Source organism: Crocuta crocuta, unplaced genomic scaffold (assembly GCF_008692635.1).
Source record: "Crocuta crocuta isolate KB4526 unplaced genomic scaffold, BGI_CrCroc_1.0 scaffold675, whole genome shotgun sequence".
Classification (NCBI taxonomy): domain Eukaryota; kingdom Metazoa; phylum Chordata; class Mammalia; order Carnivora; family Hyaenidae; genus Crocuta; species Crocuta crocuta.
In genome coordinates, this window is record NW_027528796.1 from 2023693 (window position 1) to 2041548 (window position 17856).

The following is a 17856-nucleotide window of genomic DNA, read 5'->3' on the forward strand; positions in this document are numbered from 1 at the left end:
CTTTCTGTGCACCCCCCAAGCACAGACTTACCTCTGGTTCTCTCAGAAATAATCTTCTATGAGCACTGGGTGTTATATGGAAACCAGCTTGACAATAAACTATTTGTAAAATAATAATAGTAATAATAATCTTCTGTTCTCCTCCAGAAGCTGTATCATGTACTTGTAAAAATAGATTTTATTTCAGATCTTTTCCAAAGAAGTTACTTTTAAGGCGGTTTTAGGTTCCCAACAAAATTGAGAGGAGGGTTCAGAGTCCCGCACACCTCGCCCCCCACGAAGGCACAGGGTCCCCCGCGGTCGACGCCCCGCAGCCGCGTGTGTGTGTCATCCGTGAGCCCGCAGTGGCACGTTCTCGTCCCGGGAGTCCCTGGTTCACGCGGGGGCTCATGTGCCAGTGATGTTGTGTGGGTTTGGACAAGTGTGGGATGACGCGGAGCCGCGTCACACGGGGGAGCCCCGGGGCCCCAGGAATGGCCCGGGCTCCGCGGGTGGCCCACCTGGGCGGCGCTGGCACGAATCGAAGCGGGCAGGGACTGAGGCCTGTCTGTGTGCGGACGGCGGACACCGCAGCCCCGTGTCTTGAAAAGACGGTGTTTTGGCTCCTGGGGGCTTTCGCTCCTTTGTCAGAGAGCAGCTGTCCGCAGGCGCTGGGGCCGTCGCCGGCTGTCCCGCTCCTCCGGGGACCCGCACGTCCGTCCCTCACGTGCCCCTCACGGTCCAGACGACCGCGGCTTTATATCCCTAAAGCCGGCTGTGGGCCTTCTTTGCAGGCCTTGGCATCTGGGGAGCGGAGGGGGCGGATTGGGACTCACCTTACTGACGTGTACGCCTTCTGGTGGGAGGGGACCTCTCTGGGCCCCACTCAGAGCCCTCCCCCACCTCGCCCTCCCTGGCCTTCCAGTCCCAGGACCAAGGTCACGCCTGGGGGTCCAGTGAACACTCCAAGAGCAGGGCCGGCAGCTCGGAGGGCCGGGGGCCCCCTGGGCTCCGGCTCTGCCCCCTCACCCCCTGGAGGGGACCCGGCGTGCGTGTGGGCTCCCGAGGGGTCTACGGGCAGAGCCCTCCTGTCCCCTCAGCACCTTCCCTGGGCCAGGCCAGCGTCAGCGCAGGACCTTCCCGTCCGGGCCCCTGCCCTCGGCCGCCTCTCCTCTGCCGCGGGTTCAACACAGAGCCCTGGGGGTGGGCAGTGGGGCATCAGGAAGATGCGCCTCCGGCCCTCGCCCCTGCACGTGGACCCGGTCAGCAGCAGGTGTGGACCCGGAGCTCTCACTGCTGAGGGGTTGAAAGCACACCACAGACGTCTGGCACCACGGAAAAGTCCAGAAGGAGAAACGCCTGGCGCTGAAGGAAGAGGTGAAAGCACGCTGGGGGGCAGCCGGGGTCCTGGAAGGGGCTTCCCGTGGAGAGCCCGGCAGTGGGGCCATGACGGACAGAGGGATGGACGGACTGCTGACGAGGAGTCGGGTCGGAAGGGGACCCTGAGCTGCAGAGGCCGAGAGCCCTGACGGCCAGATGGGTCCAGTGGAGCCGGCATTCAGGGCCCCCGAGAAGCGTGTCGCCCTGTCCCAGCGAGGGTCATGGTCTCTCATGTGGAGATTCCCCTTCACCAAGATGTGCCTTCCCTGCTGGTGCCCAGGAGGCACCGGAGGGGAGCCCCCGGGTCCCCATTCGCCCTTCCTCGGAGCCCTGGTTCAGCCCAGCCTCCCAGCCCTCACCCCCACCCCCTGCGCGCCTGGCCACCGGCTGCTGCCCTGCGCGGCCTCTGCCAGGGCCTCTCCAGGAGCAGGGCCACGAGGTGCTTACTGAGCCTCCCGCCCGGCCAGGCACAGGGAGGGGAGCCCGCACAGGAAGTGCTGGTGGCCCAGTGCTGGGGAGAGCGCGGCCCTTATGGAAGGGAGGGGGCTCCACAGCATGAGCAGAAAACACAGGCAGNTGGTCCTGCCGGGGTCTGGTGGCGGGGACCCTGAGCCAGGGCCGCTGTGGACGCACTGAGACCAGTGTCCCCTGGGGACGTCACTCCAAAGCACATGGCAGGGGCTGGCCCGTCCCTTCCTGCCTCTGTCCTGTGTCTGCAGAGCACAAAGGACAGATGTGACCTGCTCCGTGGCCGCAGGGGAGGCCCCTGCAGATTACGAGGAGGAAGGAACGGAAACCACCAAAGTGTCCTCGACAGAAGCAGGTTAGCGGCCAGACGGAGCTCTCCATGGACGATGGGCAAGCCCGCAGGGGAGGCGCGGCTGTGAGCAGGCACCGGCCTGGAGTATCAACTAAGTGCTGTAAGTGGTGACCCAGCGTATGCGGGGCAACAGAATGATTGTGGAGGACACAGGAGAAGGAAGAAAGCTTCTGCATCTGGAAGGATCCACAGCCCACGTGAGCCCTGGGTCGGGGCTGTGAGGTGTGGTTCACTGTGTAATCAGTACACTTCAGTACGGCTGGAGTTTTGTAATGTGCATCTATATTCATCTTTCTATAGAAGATAGAGGATAAGAGGTAATGGAAAATATTCACAGGCCAATCAAAACATCAAACAATTAGAAATAAAGATAAGAAATCTGCAGCATCCACTTTTTTTAAAAAAAATTATGCTTTATTTATTTCTGAGAGAGAGAGAGAGACAGCATGAACAGGGGAGGGTCAGAGAAAGAGGGAGACACAGAATCTGAAACAGGCTCCAGGCTCTGAGCTGTCAGCACAGAGCGCAACACGGAGCTCAAACCCATGAACCGTGAGATCATGACCTGAGCCGAAGTCGGATGTTCAAACTGACTGAGCCACCCAGGTGCCCCAGCACCCACTTTTTTAAAAAGCAGAAAGAGAGACCCCTGGGTGGCTCAGTCAGTTGAGCTTCTGACTCTTGATTTCAGCTCAGGTCACAATCTCAGGATCATGGGATTGAGTCCCAAGTCGGGCTCCATGCTGAGCGTGGAAACTGCTAGAGATTCCCTCTCTGTGCCTCTGCCCCTTCCTGTGTGTGCACACACACTCTCTCTCTAAAATAAAAAATAAAATAAAATTGGGGTGCTTGGGTGGCTCAGTCAGTTGAGCATCTGACTTTGGCTCAGGTCATGATCTCACAGCTCAGCTCGTGAGTTTGAGCCCCGGATCAGGCTCTGTGCTGACAGCACGGAGCCTGGAGCTGCTTCAGGTTCTGTGTCTTCCTCTCTCTCTGCCCCACCCCCACTCATGCTCTGTCTCAGTCTCTCTCTCTCTCTCAAAAATGAATAAACATTAAAAAGATTTTTAAAAATGAAATAAATAATTTGACAATAAACTATTTAAAAAAAAATGAAATAAATAAAAACAAGAAAGAAACAGAAAGACTATATTCGTGGATTTAATTTCTTAATTGTATTTTTAAAGGTCTGTTCTTCCTTCATCTATGAGGCTAATATAATTCCAACCAAATTATTAACAGCATTTTATCGCTTGATTCCAATGCTCTTTTGGAAGATGAACTTACAGGGATGAGACCCTTTTGAAGACTCTCAAGTTCCCCGGACATTTACATGGTCACAAGCTGTCGCCACGAGCCCGGAGCTCTGGGACCACAACACACAGCAGAGGCCCCGCTGAGTGAGAGCCACGCCCACCCCAGGCTCCGCTACGTATTAACCGCGTCGCCTTGAATGCGTCTGCGTGAATGAATGAATGGATTCATCAGTAGCCGGTCTGGAGGCAACTGGCTAATCGTTTGCAAAAATCATACCAAAAATATTCTGACTAAAGATATAAGTTGAAAGAACGAAACAAAATACTGAAATAAAGAATGTTTTTATCATCTTGGGATGGAGAGCACGTTTATCTATTTTTTAAAAATATTCATTTATTTTCAGCCACAGAGAGAAAGTGAGCAGGGGAGGGGCGGAGAGAGAGGAATAGAGGCAGAATCCCAAGCCGGCTCCATGCTGTCAGCACAGAGCCTGAGGCGGGGCTCAATCCCACAACCCTGAGATCATGACCGGGGCTGAAACCAAGAGCCGGATGCCTAACTGACGGAGCCGCCCAGGTGCCCCATGGAGAGCAGCTGTTAAAGTATGATAGGAAAAGTGGAAATCAGAAAGGGAAAGACCAATCGGTTTGACTTAATAAAGCAGGACAATTGTGTATGAAAACACCATAGAACATTACAGCGCGTAGGACGAGCTGAAGAAAACATTTGCAACATACACATGAGGATTCTGTGGCAGTTCGCACCTGTAACACGTAAGGAGCCCTCAAGTCATTACGAAAAAGACAAATACTCAAGAGTGAAAAAAGAGAGAAGAGAGACTTTAATTTCCATTTATTATTTATTTATTTATTTATTTTTGAGAAAGAGAGACAGAGTGTGAATGGGGGAGGGGTGGGGGACACAGAATCCGAAGCAGCTCCAGGCTCNCTCTGGGCGGTGCAGGTCCATCCCCTGTGCACAGATAACAGGCGCCTCACACTCAGCGCCCGGAAATGTGCCATAACGCAGGCTGGCAGAGTGATCGGATGTGTCATGACCATCGCCCCGCAGCCGCGTCCCCGAAGCTCCCCCTGCGGCAGCCCCGAGCGGGGTGCTGTTGGGCGGGGGCGCGGTTGTGGGGCTGGCTGCCTGTAGGAGTCTCATCCAGAAGCAGGGAGGGGGCGGCAGTCACCCACTGCAGCCAGGAGAGGGGGGTCCGGTCAGCGCTGCGGTGGCTCGTGGACAGCCTGGAGTGACATCTTGTCTCTTCCAGTCTTGGGCACGGGGTGGCCTTGTCTGGAGGCGTCGTGTCCAGCAGTAGCACGCGGGGCCTGGCGGGCTCTAAGCTGTCAGGCCGCCGTCTCCCCGCTCCCTGCGTCTGCCGCTGAAGAGTTCTTTGTCCCTGTGGCCGCCGTGCCCAGCCTGGCCCAGCAGCTTCTCCCTGCTCGCGGAAATAGGGCCACACGGAGCCTTAGGAACAGGGTAAGGTGGCCAGATTGGCCCAGGACACGCTGTGTGCCTGTCCTCTGCTTGGGGATTTGTGACTCCCTGCAGTGTCTAAAGTCTCTGAGAAGTCCTGCAGGAAACGTGCTTAGCCCTCCTTCTGCCCAAACGTACTTAGCAAAGATTCCCCCCCTCGTAGTGCGTTTGAAAGCACGACACGTGAAAGCATGTTCGCAGAGCACCAGAGATCATCAGTTCCAGAGCCAGCAGGTGGCTGAGCTCAGCCTCCGTCCCCAGGGCCGTCTGGGGGGGTGTGAAGTCTGCGGGCTCCCAGGCCCAGGGGCTGCCTCTGTGTCTCCTCTGTCTGGGTGACCTACAAGCGGCCGGGGCGCCCCTGACACCCGAGAAGCGACGGTCCCTCACAGTCTGTCGCTCCCCAAGCGCGGCTCGGGGCCCATCTGCCCCAGGCCAACGGTCGCGCCAGGAGGCTCATCACCGCACCGGCTGCCGGGCCCCTCTCTCTGGGCTTCGTCTGCCCTAGAATCCCCTCCGGTTGCCTCGTGTGGGGCCCTGAGCCCCATTGCTACCCTCAAAGCCGCTGCAGAAACACAGGACAGCATGACGGCTGACATGGGTGGGGGTGGCTCTCACCATCGCCAGGATACAAGCACCAAAGCTGGTTGGCGCGCGGGCACCAGCGTGGGGCCCTCCCCCAGACCCAGGGAGGGTGGAGGGGCTCCAAAAAGAATGTCAGTGGGCATCGAACCTGCGGATGCCCCGGCCATGGGGGGGCAGAGGCAGCGGGCAGCCGGGTCTGGGTGGGGCAGGGCTGGGCTCAGCCGGGAAGCTTCGCCGGGCACGGGCACGGGTGATGCCGGCTGCACAGCCAGGGCGGGAGAGGTTTCGGCGCAGTGAGTCATTCCCGTGGAGCTGGAGGAGGCCTGTGTTAGGCCCTGCCCTGCGCTCCCACGTGGACCCTCCGTGCGTGAGGTCCTGGGCTTCCCGGGTGTCCGTGGGTGAGAGCGGCATCCAGAGGTGCACGCGGGCCTAGCACCGTGGCCAGCAGGATGAGCCTGCACATCTCAGGTCTGAACTTGGTGGCCGGTCACCAAGAGGCCAGCAGCTCTGAGGCCTGTTCCCAGGCCACCAGGGGGTCCCCTCTCTGGTCCCCGCTCCAGACGGCTGCCACAGGGCACTCAGGGCCCCCAGGAGTGACGGGAAGGCACCTGCACAGGAGGGTCCCAGGCCGCATCCGTGCTTGTCCGCCCAGCCTGGGCAGAACCTTCTGCGAACCTCTGCGGTGTGGGGACCCACTGCCCTGCCCCCCAGGGTGCTCCTTCTGCTGGATGGACCCAACACTGGCGAGCTGTCCTCCATGGAGCCCCGCAGCCCCTTCTGTGGGCGGGAACAATGTGGACGGGGTGCATCTTTGCTAAAAAACAAAACTACACTCAATGAAAGGGGCAAAAGCAACAAAGACAATTTCCTCTTTAAAAAAAACCCTTAAATTTAAAATGAAAAAATTGGGGCGCCTGGGTGGCTCAGTTAGTTGAGCGTCTGACTTTGGCTCAGGTCATGATCTCACGGTTTGTGGGTTTCAGCCCCACGTCGGGCTCTGTGCTGACAGCTCGGAGTCCGGAGCTGCTTCAGATTCTGTGTCTCCCTCTCTCTCTGACCCTTCCTTCCGCACGCTGTCAATCTCTCTCTCAAAAATAAATAAAACATTAAAAAATTAAAATAAAGTAAAATATATAAAATAAAATGAAAAAATAAAAATAAGCAATCTTAGAGAATAAATATCTTTTACGTATTTAGGAGGTATCTTAAATATCTTGTGCTCACATAACTAACATTGTTATAATGTCCATATTACCCAAAGCCATCTACAGGCTCAAAGCAATCTCTAGCAAAACGCCGATGGCATCGTTCACAGAAATAGAAAAAAATGATCCTAAAATGTGTTTGGAAGCACAAAGTAACCCAAATAGCCAAAGCTGTAGTTGTTAAAATGGCTCGATGCTGGCGTAAAAACAGACACACAGGTCACTAGACAGACACAGACTGGAGAGCCCTTAAAGAAACCCATGCATACACGGCCAGTTAACTTACGACAGAGGAGCCAAGAATACACGATGGGGAAGGGACGGTCTTCAATCAGTGCTGCTGGGAAAACTGGACAGCCACATGCAGAAGAATGAAACTGCACCCCTATCTTATACTGCCTGCAGAAACCAAGCCAAAATGGATTAAGGACTCAAACGTGGGGCACCTGGGGGGCTCAGTGAATGAAGCATCTGACTTTGGCTCAGGTCACAATCTCATGGCTCGTGGGCTTGAGCCCCGTGTCGGGCTCTGTGCTGACAGCTCAGAGCCTGGAGCTGCTTCAGATTCAGTGTCTCCCTCTCTCTCTGCCCCTTCACTGCTCACGCTGTCTCTCTCTCTCAAAAATAAATAAACACTAAAAAAATAATTAAAAAAGGACACGAATGTAAGACCTGAAACCATAAAACTCCATGTTTGTGAATTCTGTATCAGATAAGGTGTTAATATTCAAAATATATAAGGAACGTGTATACTCTAATAGCAGTAAAACAATCTTAAAAAATGGGCAGCCGATCTGAATAGTACATCTTTTTCCACCGAAGACCTACGGATGTCCAGCAGGTACATAAAAAGATGCTTGACATCACTCATCAGGGAAATGCAAACCAAACCCACAATGAGATCACCTCACGCCTGTCCGAATGGCTCGAATCACAAAGGCAAGAAACGTAAGTGCTCGTGAGGGTGCGGAGAAAAGGGAGCCCTTGGGCACTGCTGGCGGAACGCAAACTGGTGCAGCTGCTCTGGAAGACACTGTGGCCTTTCCTCAAAAACTTAAAAACAGATCCCTGCAACGCCAGAGTGGCTAAAATGAGCAAATCAGAGAACTCTGGATGCTGGCGAGNAAATTTTTTTTAATAAATAAATAAAGAAAGAAAAAAGAAATAAAAACAGAAGTAGGAAAAAAAAAATAGATCCCTACAACCCGCAATCCAACCTCGGGAGATTTATCCAAAGAAAACAAAAACACTAATTCGAAAAGGTATCTGCCCCACCCCCACCCCATGTTCACCGCAGCTGTATTTCCAACAGCCTGGAAACAACCTAAGTGTCCAGATGGGTGAACGGACAGAGAAAACATTGTGTAGATGCAGCGGACCTTCACTCACCACGAAAGACGAGGAAATGTTGCCGTTTACAGCAACGTGGATGGACCTGGAGGGCACTGTGCTCACCGAGACAGAGAGAGACAAATACCATATGATCTCTCTTACATGTGGGATCTAAAGCGCTTGTGCGCACGCACACACACACACACACACACACACACCCTGAGCACATACATACAGAGAACAAGTTGAATAAAGGTGGTCAAAAGGCACAAACTTGTAGTTACATGTAAGCAAGTCATGGGCACGTAACACCCAGCATGACGACTTCTAGTTAATAACATTATGTTGTTAAAAAAAAAAAAGGAGCGATTTTAGAACAGATTCATATCTATGGAAAATCTGCAGAGCTAGTGATACCGAGTCCCGTAAACTCCGATCCTCCCCACTATTAACACCTGTGCCAGTGTGATGGCTCAGTCACTGAGCCGACGCTGCTACGGTGCTAATTAAACGAATAACCCCATTTCCTTAGTTTCCCCCAATCTCCTTCTCTGTCCCGAGATCCCACATGACATTTCCCCATCAGGTCCCCTGAGGCTCCTCCTGGCTGTGACGGTGTTTTGGACTTCCTTTGCTTTTGACGATCATGACAGTTTTGAGCACTTCTAGGCAGGTACTTTTTTAATACATAGTTTTCTTTTATTTTTAAGTTCTTTATTTATGTTGAGAAAGACAGAGAGAGAGCATGTAGGCAGGGAGAGAGGAAGAGAGAGCGAAATCAAGCAGGCTCTGCACCTTCTGCCCAGAGCCCAGTGTGGGGTTTGAACCCACAAACCACGCGTGAGATAGTGACCTGAGCTGAAACCAAGAGCCAGACGCTCAACCGACTGAGCCCCCGAGGTGCCCCGTGGGCGGGTCTTTTGTAGGGTGCCCCTCTTCTGGAGTTTTAGGGTGATTTTCTCATGGGCAGAGGTGGGAGTCATGGGCTGTTGGGAGGAGGGCCACGGAGCGGAAGTGCCCTCCTGGTCACATGGTGGCCCGGGCACATGCAGCCAGTGCAGGTCGCCGCGGCTGGAGNTACACCCGCCCCCCTTCTGCACTTTCCACCAGGTCCACACCCAACTGGGAGACGGGGGGTTATGCCCCCTCCCCAGGGGTCTCCCTAGCTTCTGCCCAGCACGATAGCCGTCCTGAGGGGCAGCCTCTGCCCGGTGGCCTTCTGCCTCTGGGCACAGCCCCTGTGCCGTCCCCAGAAGGGCCCGAAGGAGCCCCTACAACCACGGCCCCCCCCCGGGANGCCCCCGCACGGCACGTGGCAACCCTGCGCGCCCCCGCTCCCCCAGCAGTGCTCCTCCAGACTCTGTACCTGTGGCCCCCATCCTTCCTGCCACCGGTCTCCTGCTGCTTTCTGGGGAGCCCCTTCCCCTGGTTTCATGGCCCTCTCCCCCCAGGGGACCCTGAGCCTGGAGACCCTGGACGGCTCCGACCCTGACCCGCCAGAGGCGAGCTGCGAGATCCGTGAGCCCTCCCTCCTCCTCCCGCGGGGTGGCCTCCGGGAAGACCACCAGCTGTGGTCTGAGGGACACCCCGGGAGCAGGGGGACGGGGGTGTCCAAGGGACCCACAGCTGCGGGGGCCTTGGTCCCCCCCACCCCTCTGAAGGCTCCCCCTTTGCGGGGACAAGCCCACCTAGCCTGCCACGGTGGCAGGGGCCCGGGCAGGGAGGGACATGCCTCCGGGAACACGCCACGTCCCCGTCCAGATTGGCGCTCACCACAGGTCTTCCTGGCCCTGCGTCCTGGGTCCCCGGGGTCCACAGGGGCCGGTGTCCCGTGGGAGGGGGGCGGGGCTCCCAGGCAGCCGCCGAGGGGCCATTTTCTCGCTCTGTTTGCACACGTCCTGCTTGTGGTGCAGGGTCTGCTGCAGTCCGGGAGCCGGAGGCCGAGCTTGCCATGGACGTCATCCTGGTGGGCTCCAGCGAGCTGTCACCGCCTGCTTCGCCAGGGCCCCGCAGAGGTGAGGGCTCACTCAGGAGGTCCGCCCCAGGCCTGCGCCGTGGCTGAGGCCCCAGGCTTCTGGAAGAGTCACACCTCACTCTGCAGCCCCCTCTGCTCCTAGGACATCACGTGGCACCTCTTGGCCACGTTTACATTAGCAAAAAGCGGCACAGGGAAGGACCCCTTCTTGTTTCCTTTCCAGAGCTCATTGCGTATGAAGTCAAGTTTAACCAGAGGGACATAGAAGGTGAGCCCTTGCCCAGCGGAGGGGGAGCAGCCCTGGAAGGCTGGCTGCAGCCCCACGCCGCCCGGACGAGGCCGAGGCCCCCGCTCAGCTCCCTCATCCCGGCCTCTCCCCGTATATTGACAAAGTTGTGCAGCCACTTCTAGGGCCTTTTCAACACCCCTGAGAGAGAGCCGGTACCCACTGACAGTCCCTCTGCACCCCTGCCGCTGCCCCCCTTTATAACACCGGGCAGCCGGGAATCCGCTTTCTCTCCCTGTGGATTTGCTGTTCTGGATCCCTTGAGTTTCCATGAGCATTTCAGGATCAGTTCGTCAATTTTTGCAAAAAAAGAAAAAAAAGCCAGCGGGGATTTTGAGAGGGGTCTGCGGGCCGCCCGGGGAGCCTGGCATTTTAACCACGGTGTCTTCTGACCTGTGCACACAGATACCCAAGTCCCTTCCCACTTGTTTAGATTTTCATTTCTTTCCACACCGTTCTGGGGTTTGCATCGTACGGGGCTCGCGCTCCGGTGTTAACTGTGTTCCTAAGCTGTCGCTCTGTTTGCTGGGGTCGTGACACGCGGTGCTCTCAGACATCTGCATCTGCTGCGGGAGCCTCCGGGCGCACACACAGCANGGCCAGGAGTCTGGGGAGGCCGGGGAGGCCGGGGAGGCAGGGAGGCCGGGAGGCCGGGGAGGCTGGGAGGCTGGAGGCCGGGGGGAGCAGGGGAGGCACTGGCCTGGCCCCGCCCCTCGCCAAGGCCACGTTCCTGCGCTGCCTGTTCCTGTACGACGACGACGGGTACCAGTCCTACTGCTCCATCTGCTCCTCCGGGGACACGCTGCTCATCTGCGAGAACCCCGACTGCACCCGGTGAGCCCGGGGGCGCCCCCAGGGCACGTGTGGGGTGAAGGAGCCTCCGCCCACCGCCCAGGGCTCTCCCGTCCTCGGGGCTCCTCATCCCAGAGTGTGGGGGACGTCCCCCCAAGACGAGCTCCCCCCACGCTTCCCATTTCCATCCCAAGTAATTTGTTTGGTGTAGACCCTTCACACGTGGGAGGCGGGGCATCCAGAGATTTGCGTTCCTGAGTTTTCTTGTTATTATTGTTGCTGCCAGGGTGTGCAGCTCCGTCAGTCGGGACATGGGGAAGTGAGGGAGGCCCCGTCCCTGGGGCTGGGGGTCACAGGCAGGGGCCAGCGTGGTCCCCCCCCCCCCGTCCGTCTGTCTGGTGTCCTTGTACTTAGTCTCCCTCCTCCCAAATCGCCCCCCCCCCCGCTGTCCTTGACCCCTAACTTCCTGCAGGCTCTGGAGGTGGGAAGACAGGTGCCCGCACCTCGCTGTCTGCAGATGGCTCCTTCCTGTCCCTCGAGGTCCCTGAGACGGACTAGACCCCCTTCCCGGGTGGCCGCTCCCCCTCGCCCCTGCCCCGTGCCCGCCCGCCTCCAGGCGGCTTCTGTCCCTGGTGGCCAACAGGATGTCATTTCTGTCACTGTGATTTTCTTTCTGGCTCCAGATGCTACTGCTTCGAGTGCGTGGACACCCTGGTGGGCCCGGGGACCTCGGGCAGGGTCCAAGCCATGAGTAACTGGGTGTGCTTCCTGTGTCTGCCCTTCCCCCGCAGCGGCCTCCTGCAGCGGCGCAGGAAGTGGCGGGGCTGGCTGAAGGCCTTCTGTGACCGCGAGCTGGTGAGGGTTTCCGGGCTTCCGGGGACGACGCAGTTTGGGGGGGGGTGCTGACAGTCAGTGTTCTCTGCTGCCGGCTGCAGAATGCCCACCTGCGCCGATAGGCGATGCCAGAGCCCAGGCTTCTACCCAGAGGCCTTGTTCTGGTTTTCCTCTTTAGTCTGGGCTCCACCAAGGGGTCTGGCTTGTGACAGTGACTCCGACAAGGCAGTTCCGCGTCTTCCAAGCCAGGGACGAGGGATCCGCAGCAGGCAGGAGACGGGCCAGCGGAGCTGTGCCTCCAGGGCCAGCAAGCAGGGCAAACCCTAGTCGGTGGGCAGAGGCGGGGCGCAGGCTCGGGGCACGGACTGGGGCGCAGGCGTGGGGCTCCTGAGCGTGGAGGCCGGGAGCCGGGAGCCAGGCGCACCTAGGGGCTCACGAGTGGCTCGCTCTGTGTCTCCAGTGCTGCCCCCGGTACCTGGGAGTGTGGCCACTGCGGAGCTAGGGTCTTCGCAGAGGAGACCCTCCTGAATGGGGTGAAGCAAAGGACCGGTGTGGTGAGGGAAAGGGGAGGGGGGTGGAGACCCCCGGGGGAGCAGCCCGGGCCAGCACAGGGGAAGCTCGGGAGGGGCGCAGGAGGGAGCCGGGCCCGCCACTCCTGGACCCGGGACCTGTGGCCTCCACGTAAAAATGTGGTGGTGACTTGCAGCCACAGGTTATACTCACTGTTCTGGCTGCCCCAGGAGACTGAGGCGCGAGAGGGGCCGCCCTGGGTAAGCAGGTGCAGCGTGGGGCCCACACGTAGGTCTGCAGAACTAGGCACCCCCTCAGCCTCTCCCCCCTCAGCCTCACTTTCTCTCTCGGCCTCTGGCTGCTGTTTGGCGGGAAGTAGGTGCGGGGAGAGGGCTGTCCCTGCCCATCTGGGTGTGCGCGCGCCAGCTGTCCCTGGAGGGGCTGGGGGCGCTGGAAAGGGGTGTGCGCTGACCCACCTGCATGGGCGCCCCTCTCTCCTGGGGCTAGGATGACCCCCCACCCCTGCTCACCAGCTGCAGGAAGTTTCCTTTCAAAAGGAAATGCAATTGATGTTCACGAGTGTCCGCGATGCCCCAGTGCTGGGGGGAGGGGCGCGGAGGACGGAGCTCCCCTCCCACAGTCACAGCAGAGGGGACCAGGATGCCCCCCAGTGTCCATCAGAGCCATGTTGGGCTGGACCCACTGCCCTCCTCACACCCACCCCCAGACTCACCAGCCCCCCAGCCCATCGGCTCCAGCCACAGGCAGACCCTTCCCCACGTGGCTCAGGGCCTCCCATTTGGGTCTGGTCTCTGTCAGCTGGGCAGCTTGAAGCCAAGGTGCAGGCTCCTGGGGGCGGGGGTGTGTGTGTCTGGGGTGCTTGTTTTACAAGTGGGCATCCTGGAAGGGGTGAGGGTTGCCGATGGGCTTTCGGGTCCTTTGTCCTCAGCCGGCAGCCATGAGGGCCACCAGGTGGCTCGGGGCCTCACTGAGGAAGTGGAGTCGGGGATCCCCCTGCTGTGCGTGTTCAGGACCCCCCCCCAAGAAATCCAGAGGAAGTCCTTTCTCTTGGGATAGAATTTTCTTCCTTCACCAGGGAAAGCCCTTCGCACCTGCCTTTCCTGTGCTAGAGAAGGCCCGGCGGGGGTCAAGGCCCGAGCCCTAGGCCTAGGGGCCAGCCTGCCTTGAAGGCGCGTTCAAGGGTGTCTCCCCTGATGGGGAAGTGCCTCTGCTGGAGCAGAGAGAAGCTTCCTTGTGCCTCATGGGCTCTGCAACCGGGTCACCGCCAGAACTGTTTTCAACAGGGGAACGCACCAGAGATCTACAAAACGGTACCCGTGTGGAAGAGGGGGCCAGTCCGGGTGCTGACCCTGTTTGGGGACATCAGAAACGGTGAGTGTGGTGGGGGCGCCTGGGTGGCTCAGTCGGTCAGGCGTCCGACTTCGGCTCAGGTCACGATCTCACGGTTCCTGAGTTCCAGCCCTGCGTCGGGCTCTGTGCTGACAGCTCAGAGCCTGGAGCTGCTTCGGCTTCTGTGTCTCCCTCTCTCTGACCCTCCCCTGCTCACGCTCTCTCTCTCTCTCAGAAATAAATAAAAAACATTAAAAAATTAAAAAAAAAAACAAAAAACAAACAAACAAGCAAAACTGGTGAGTGTGGTGAGCTCACGCCGGGCCACACCGCTCTGCCCTGAGGGAGGTCCGCAGGGGCCGGCCTGTGTCCAGGGAAGGGTGCGCGAGCAGCCGGAGCGCAGTCCTTCAGAACTACTGGCCCGGCAGAAAATGCAGGGAGCACGTGTGGATGGGAAATGCCACGAAGCAGGGCCGTGGGCCCGGGCTCTCTGCAGAGGGCAATAGTCCAGGCCCTGCCCTGCCCGTGCCACCCAATGCCAAAGTCCGCCCCNCCCGGGCCCTGCACTGACCCCCACCTGCTGGTGCCTTGGAAATCCTATGGATGCTTCTGGGCCCAGCAGACAGAAGAAGAATCCATGAAACGCTCTTTAGTCTCTGGCTGGGTGGACTCGGCACGCGCCCTGCTCCGGCTCCGTGCCGCAAGCCTTGCGAGCTGTGGTCACAGTGGCCCCTGTGTACCTGCGTCTGTGGGACACACAGGGTGGGCACAGCCTGTGAGATGAGGGGCGCAGGAGTCCGACCCCAGGCCACCCCAGCCTTGTCTCCCACCCGGACGATGCATCTCCTACTCCCGATTGTAGAGTCCGCCCGCAGGCCGAGGACCCTCGGAGGCTGTGACAGGGCACCTGTAGCTCACAGCCGCCGTGCCGCACAGCCAGGCTGGGTGACAGCTGCGTGGACACCGCGGCCTGGCGGGTTTCCAGCGCAGACCATGACACAGCAGCCCAGGCAGGCCTGGTTTTGCAACAAATTGCTTGACTTTCTTAAATCAGGACTCAGCGGAGTTCGCTGCTGAGCGCGTCATGGAATCAGTGTCCGTCCTGAGATAGAGTTTGCTCATTAACGGCAGACATGTCTTTAATCAACCCTCAGCCTTTGGATAGTGTGTGGGCCCGAGTGGACGCTGGCCCTTCTGAGCCTCCCTGTGTCTCCCCCGTGCAGAGCTAACGAGTTTGGGCTTCTTGGAAAATGGTCCTGAGCCAGGAAGACTGAAGCACTTGGATGACGTCACCAATGTAGTGAGGAGGGACGTAAGTGCTCTGTGCGCCCCCGAAGGCCGCGATGAGGGCAGGTGTGCGGGACACCGGAGGGCGTCCCCCAGCCAGGGTGTACGTGGGGGACCCGCAGGCCGTGGGAGAGGCCAGAGGGGTGTTTTCGTGGCCCCCATGTGGGGGCCCAGAGCAATGGGCCAGAGCTCCCGTTCTCATGGCTGCAATTCACGAGCACGACGNCATCCTCTGAACACAGTCCAGAATGTTCCGGTTCTCTTGAAGGCTGTTTCCTGCTGTCCCGGACAGTGACTTTGGAGGAAGTACCCAAAAATGACTCACGGGCACCCAGCCGGGCCAGGAGCCCTCGGAGGCAGAGGGGAAGGGGCTGGTGGCCCTGGGACGGGAGGACCTGGTCCTTCGGTCTCTGGGCCCATGAGAAAGGACTCAAGCCCACTGTCCTGAGAGCTACCAATCATGGGCAGAGGGTCTGGGACGGGAGTGCTGGCCGTGGAAGGGGGTGGCCAGCCACAAGGAGGGGGCTGATGTGGGGTTCTGCTCTGTCAGGGGCCGCCCAGGGCCTCACCACTCCGCTCCCCATGGGGCCTGGGAGCCCGTGGTCCGGGGGCTAGTGCCCCGCTCTGGACATGCCTGAGGAAACCCCGCAGCCTCGGGCCCCCCGGGTTCCCCTGCCCGGAGGCCAGGCCAAGTCTCTTCGCAGGGTTAGGGTGCGCCTGAGCCCCATGACCTTACACTTCATCACCACGGGTCTCGTCCAAGGCCCCACAGCCCACCCTCACCCCATCCCCGTGAGCCTGCCCATCACGCCCCCCACGCTGGGCTGGAGTCCACTCACGGGGCAAGGCGGGGTGTGGGACGCGATGGCGACCCGGGGCCTCCCCTGTAGCGGGGCTGTGGGGGACGCCCGGGCCCCTCCCTGCGTGCCAGCTGTGGCCGCCGCCGCCCTGTCTTCCCGAGTGAGGCCTGCTCTCAGCAGCAGCGGGTGCCCTCCGCGGCCCGCAGTGGTGCGGGCTCTGCGTTCTCAGCTACGGTGCGGCCTCTGTTGGCAGCAGTAACATGTGACACCTCCTATCAGCCGCAGTACGGGACCTCTATTTCTGATAGTAACGCGGGAAACGTGTTTCCTGTAGCAGCGTGTGACACCTGTTACCACGGCAACACGTGGCACCTGTTACCATAGCAGTGCGTGACACCCGTAGCGGTGTGTGACACCGTTACCACGGCAGCGTGTGACGCCCGTGACCGTAGCAGTCACCACCGGGTGTGCGCGGCCTTGCCGCGCCCACGCCACCCCTCCGGACCTCACGCCTCTCACGAGGCCTGTGACCCGGGCTGGTGTGGCGCCTCCTGGAGGCGGGGGCGGCCGGCTCCCCCCTGCTCCTGGCGGTGGGCTTCTGGGCGGATTAAAGCTCAGGGGGTTTCTGTTGTCACCTGGATTGCGGGGGGCAGACAGCTGGTGGGTGGGGGGACTGGGTGCTCCCGCTAAGGCTGGTTTCTCCGTGAGCTGCTTCGCTGCACCGCGTACCGGGGGTCGGCGGGTGATCGCAGGGCTGCTGGCCGGGGACCGCCAGCCCGCGCTCGCCTCCTTGCGCCCCTCCCCCGGCCCCTCTGCCTGGACCGCCGCTCCGCGCCTTCGCTCCAGTCAGCAGGCCGTGACGGAGGCCGGTGCCCAGACGCCACCGGTAGCTCTCGGGGACACGGGGGTGCCGGAGAAGGGCAGGCGCCGGGGGCTCACCGCAGGGTGTAGGCTTTGGTCACGCGCTCGGGGGACCGTCCGGGGAAGCGGGGGCCAGCTCTGGTGTAGGACCCATCAGAAGACCAGGGACCCGCTACCTGGGTCTCTTATTAATTTCTCTCTAGTAGAATGACGGGGACTACGATTGTCATTACCGGGAGTCCCTCGGGTCCTGCAGGAGAGGGGCACGTGGGTCACTCCGTGGTTCAGGGGCGTCCTTGTCTGCTCGGGCACGGTTGGAGGGACGGACTTCGTCTTCCTCCGTGGCCGGCAGTGACCGGCTGACTGCTGCTGTGTCCCAGCCCCTCCCGCCAGGCAGGGAAGCCTGTGGCCCGGCTGTCCGCTCCCCGCTGTCACATGGGGCGCACCTCTTATATTATCTAGCAACACCCAGGAAATCCGCGTGAATCCTGGGGGGTCCGTGTGCCAGCCTTCCCGGGGGCCGGTCTGTAAGGCCAGTGCCTGGCTCGCCTCACATTCCTGGTGCCCAGTGGAGGGCTGGCCTCCCCTTGGGTGATGGAGGCCGGGCTCCGTGTGACCCTGAGCCAGTGGCAGGTGTCACCTGGGGGTCTCCCTGCTCCCGCCGGGGCGCTGTGGGGGCTCGGCCTCATCGCGAGCCACTCACCTGGACACACGAGGTGCCCGCTGCCTTGGGGGCTGCTCAGCCCGCGAGCCCCCCTCCGGAACAGGCTGCCCCACCTGCCTTCTGTGCGCCCGTGTCCTGCAGGTAGAAGGATGGGGCCCGTTCGACCTCCTGTACGGCTCCACGCCCCGCATCGGCCACGCCTGTGACCACCCTCCGGGTAAGAGACCGCGGCCTGCACACGTTCCCTGGCCGTCTGCTCCCCAGACCCGCTTGCTGCCCTCCGCGCCTTGGGTCTGGCGGACATGCCAGGTGTCTGCCCGGGAAGCAGCCATACTGAGGTGTCACTGATGTGAGGAGGTCATCCCGTCAGCCAGTAGTTTACCCGTTTTGACTACCTGAAGCCACGGCCATGGCCGAGAGCGGAATCCGACGCCCGGAGGCTGCCTGCCCCCCCCCCCCCCCC

At 59.8% G+C, this 17856-nt stretch overlaps 1 protein-coding gene across 1 annotated transcript in view; it reads left to right on the top strand.

Moving 5' to 3' along the window:
- Nucleotides 1-1205: 1205 nt before the first annotated feature.
- The window catches only part of DNMT3L (DNA methyltransferase 3 like), a 24383-nt gene continuing 7732 nt past the window's right edge, over nucleotides 1206-17856 (top strand). Inside the window, exons 1-12 of the mRNA XM_077755366.1 lie at nucleotides 1206-1252; nucleotides 2079-2182; nucleotides 4827-4918; nucleotides 9486-9552; nucleotides 9948-10049; nucleotides 10233-10277; nucleotides 10849-10900; nucleotides 10980-11129; nucleotides 11771-11942; nucleotides 13736-13823; nucleotides 15005-15093; nucleotides 17535-17610. Of these exons, the coding sequence (XP_077611492.1) occupies nucleotides 1206-1252; nucleotides 2079-2182; nucleotides 4827-4918; nucleotides 9486-9552; nucleotides 9948-10049; nucleotides 10233-10277; nucleotides 10849-10900; nucleotides 10980-11129; nucleotides 11771-11942; nucleotides 13736-13823; nucleotides 15005-15093; nucleotides 17535-17610 (1084 nt within the window). The remainder of the gene's footprint in view (nucleotides 1253-2078; nucleotides 2183-4826; nucleotides 4919-9485; nucleotides 9553-9947; nucleotides 10050-10232; nucleotides 10278-10848; nucleotides 10901-10979; nucleotides 11130-11770; nucleotides 11943-13735; nucleotides 13824-15004; nucleotides 15094-17534; nucleotides 17611-17856) is intronic.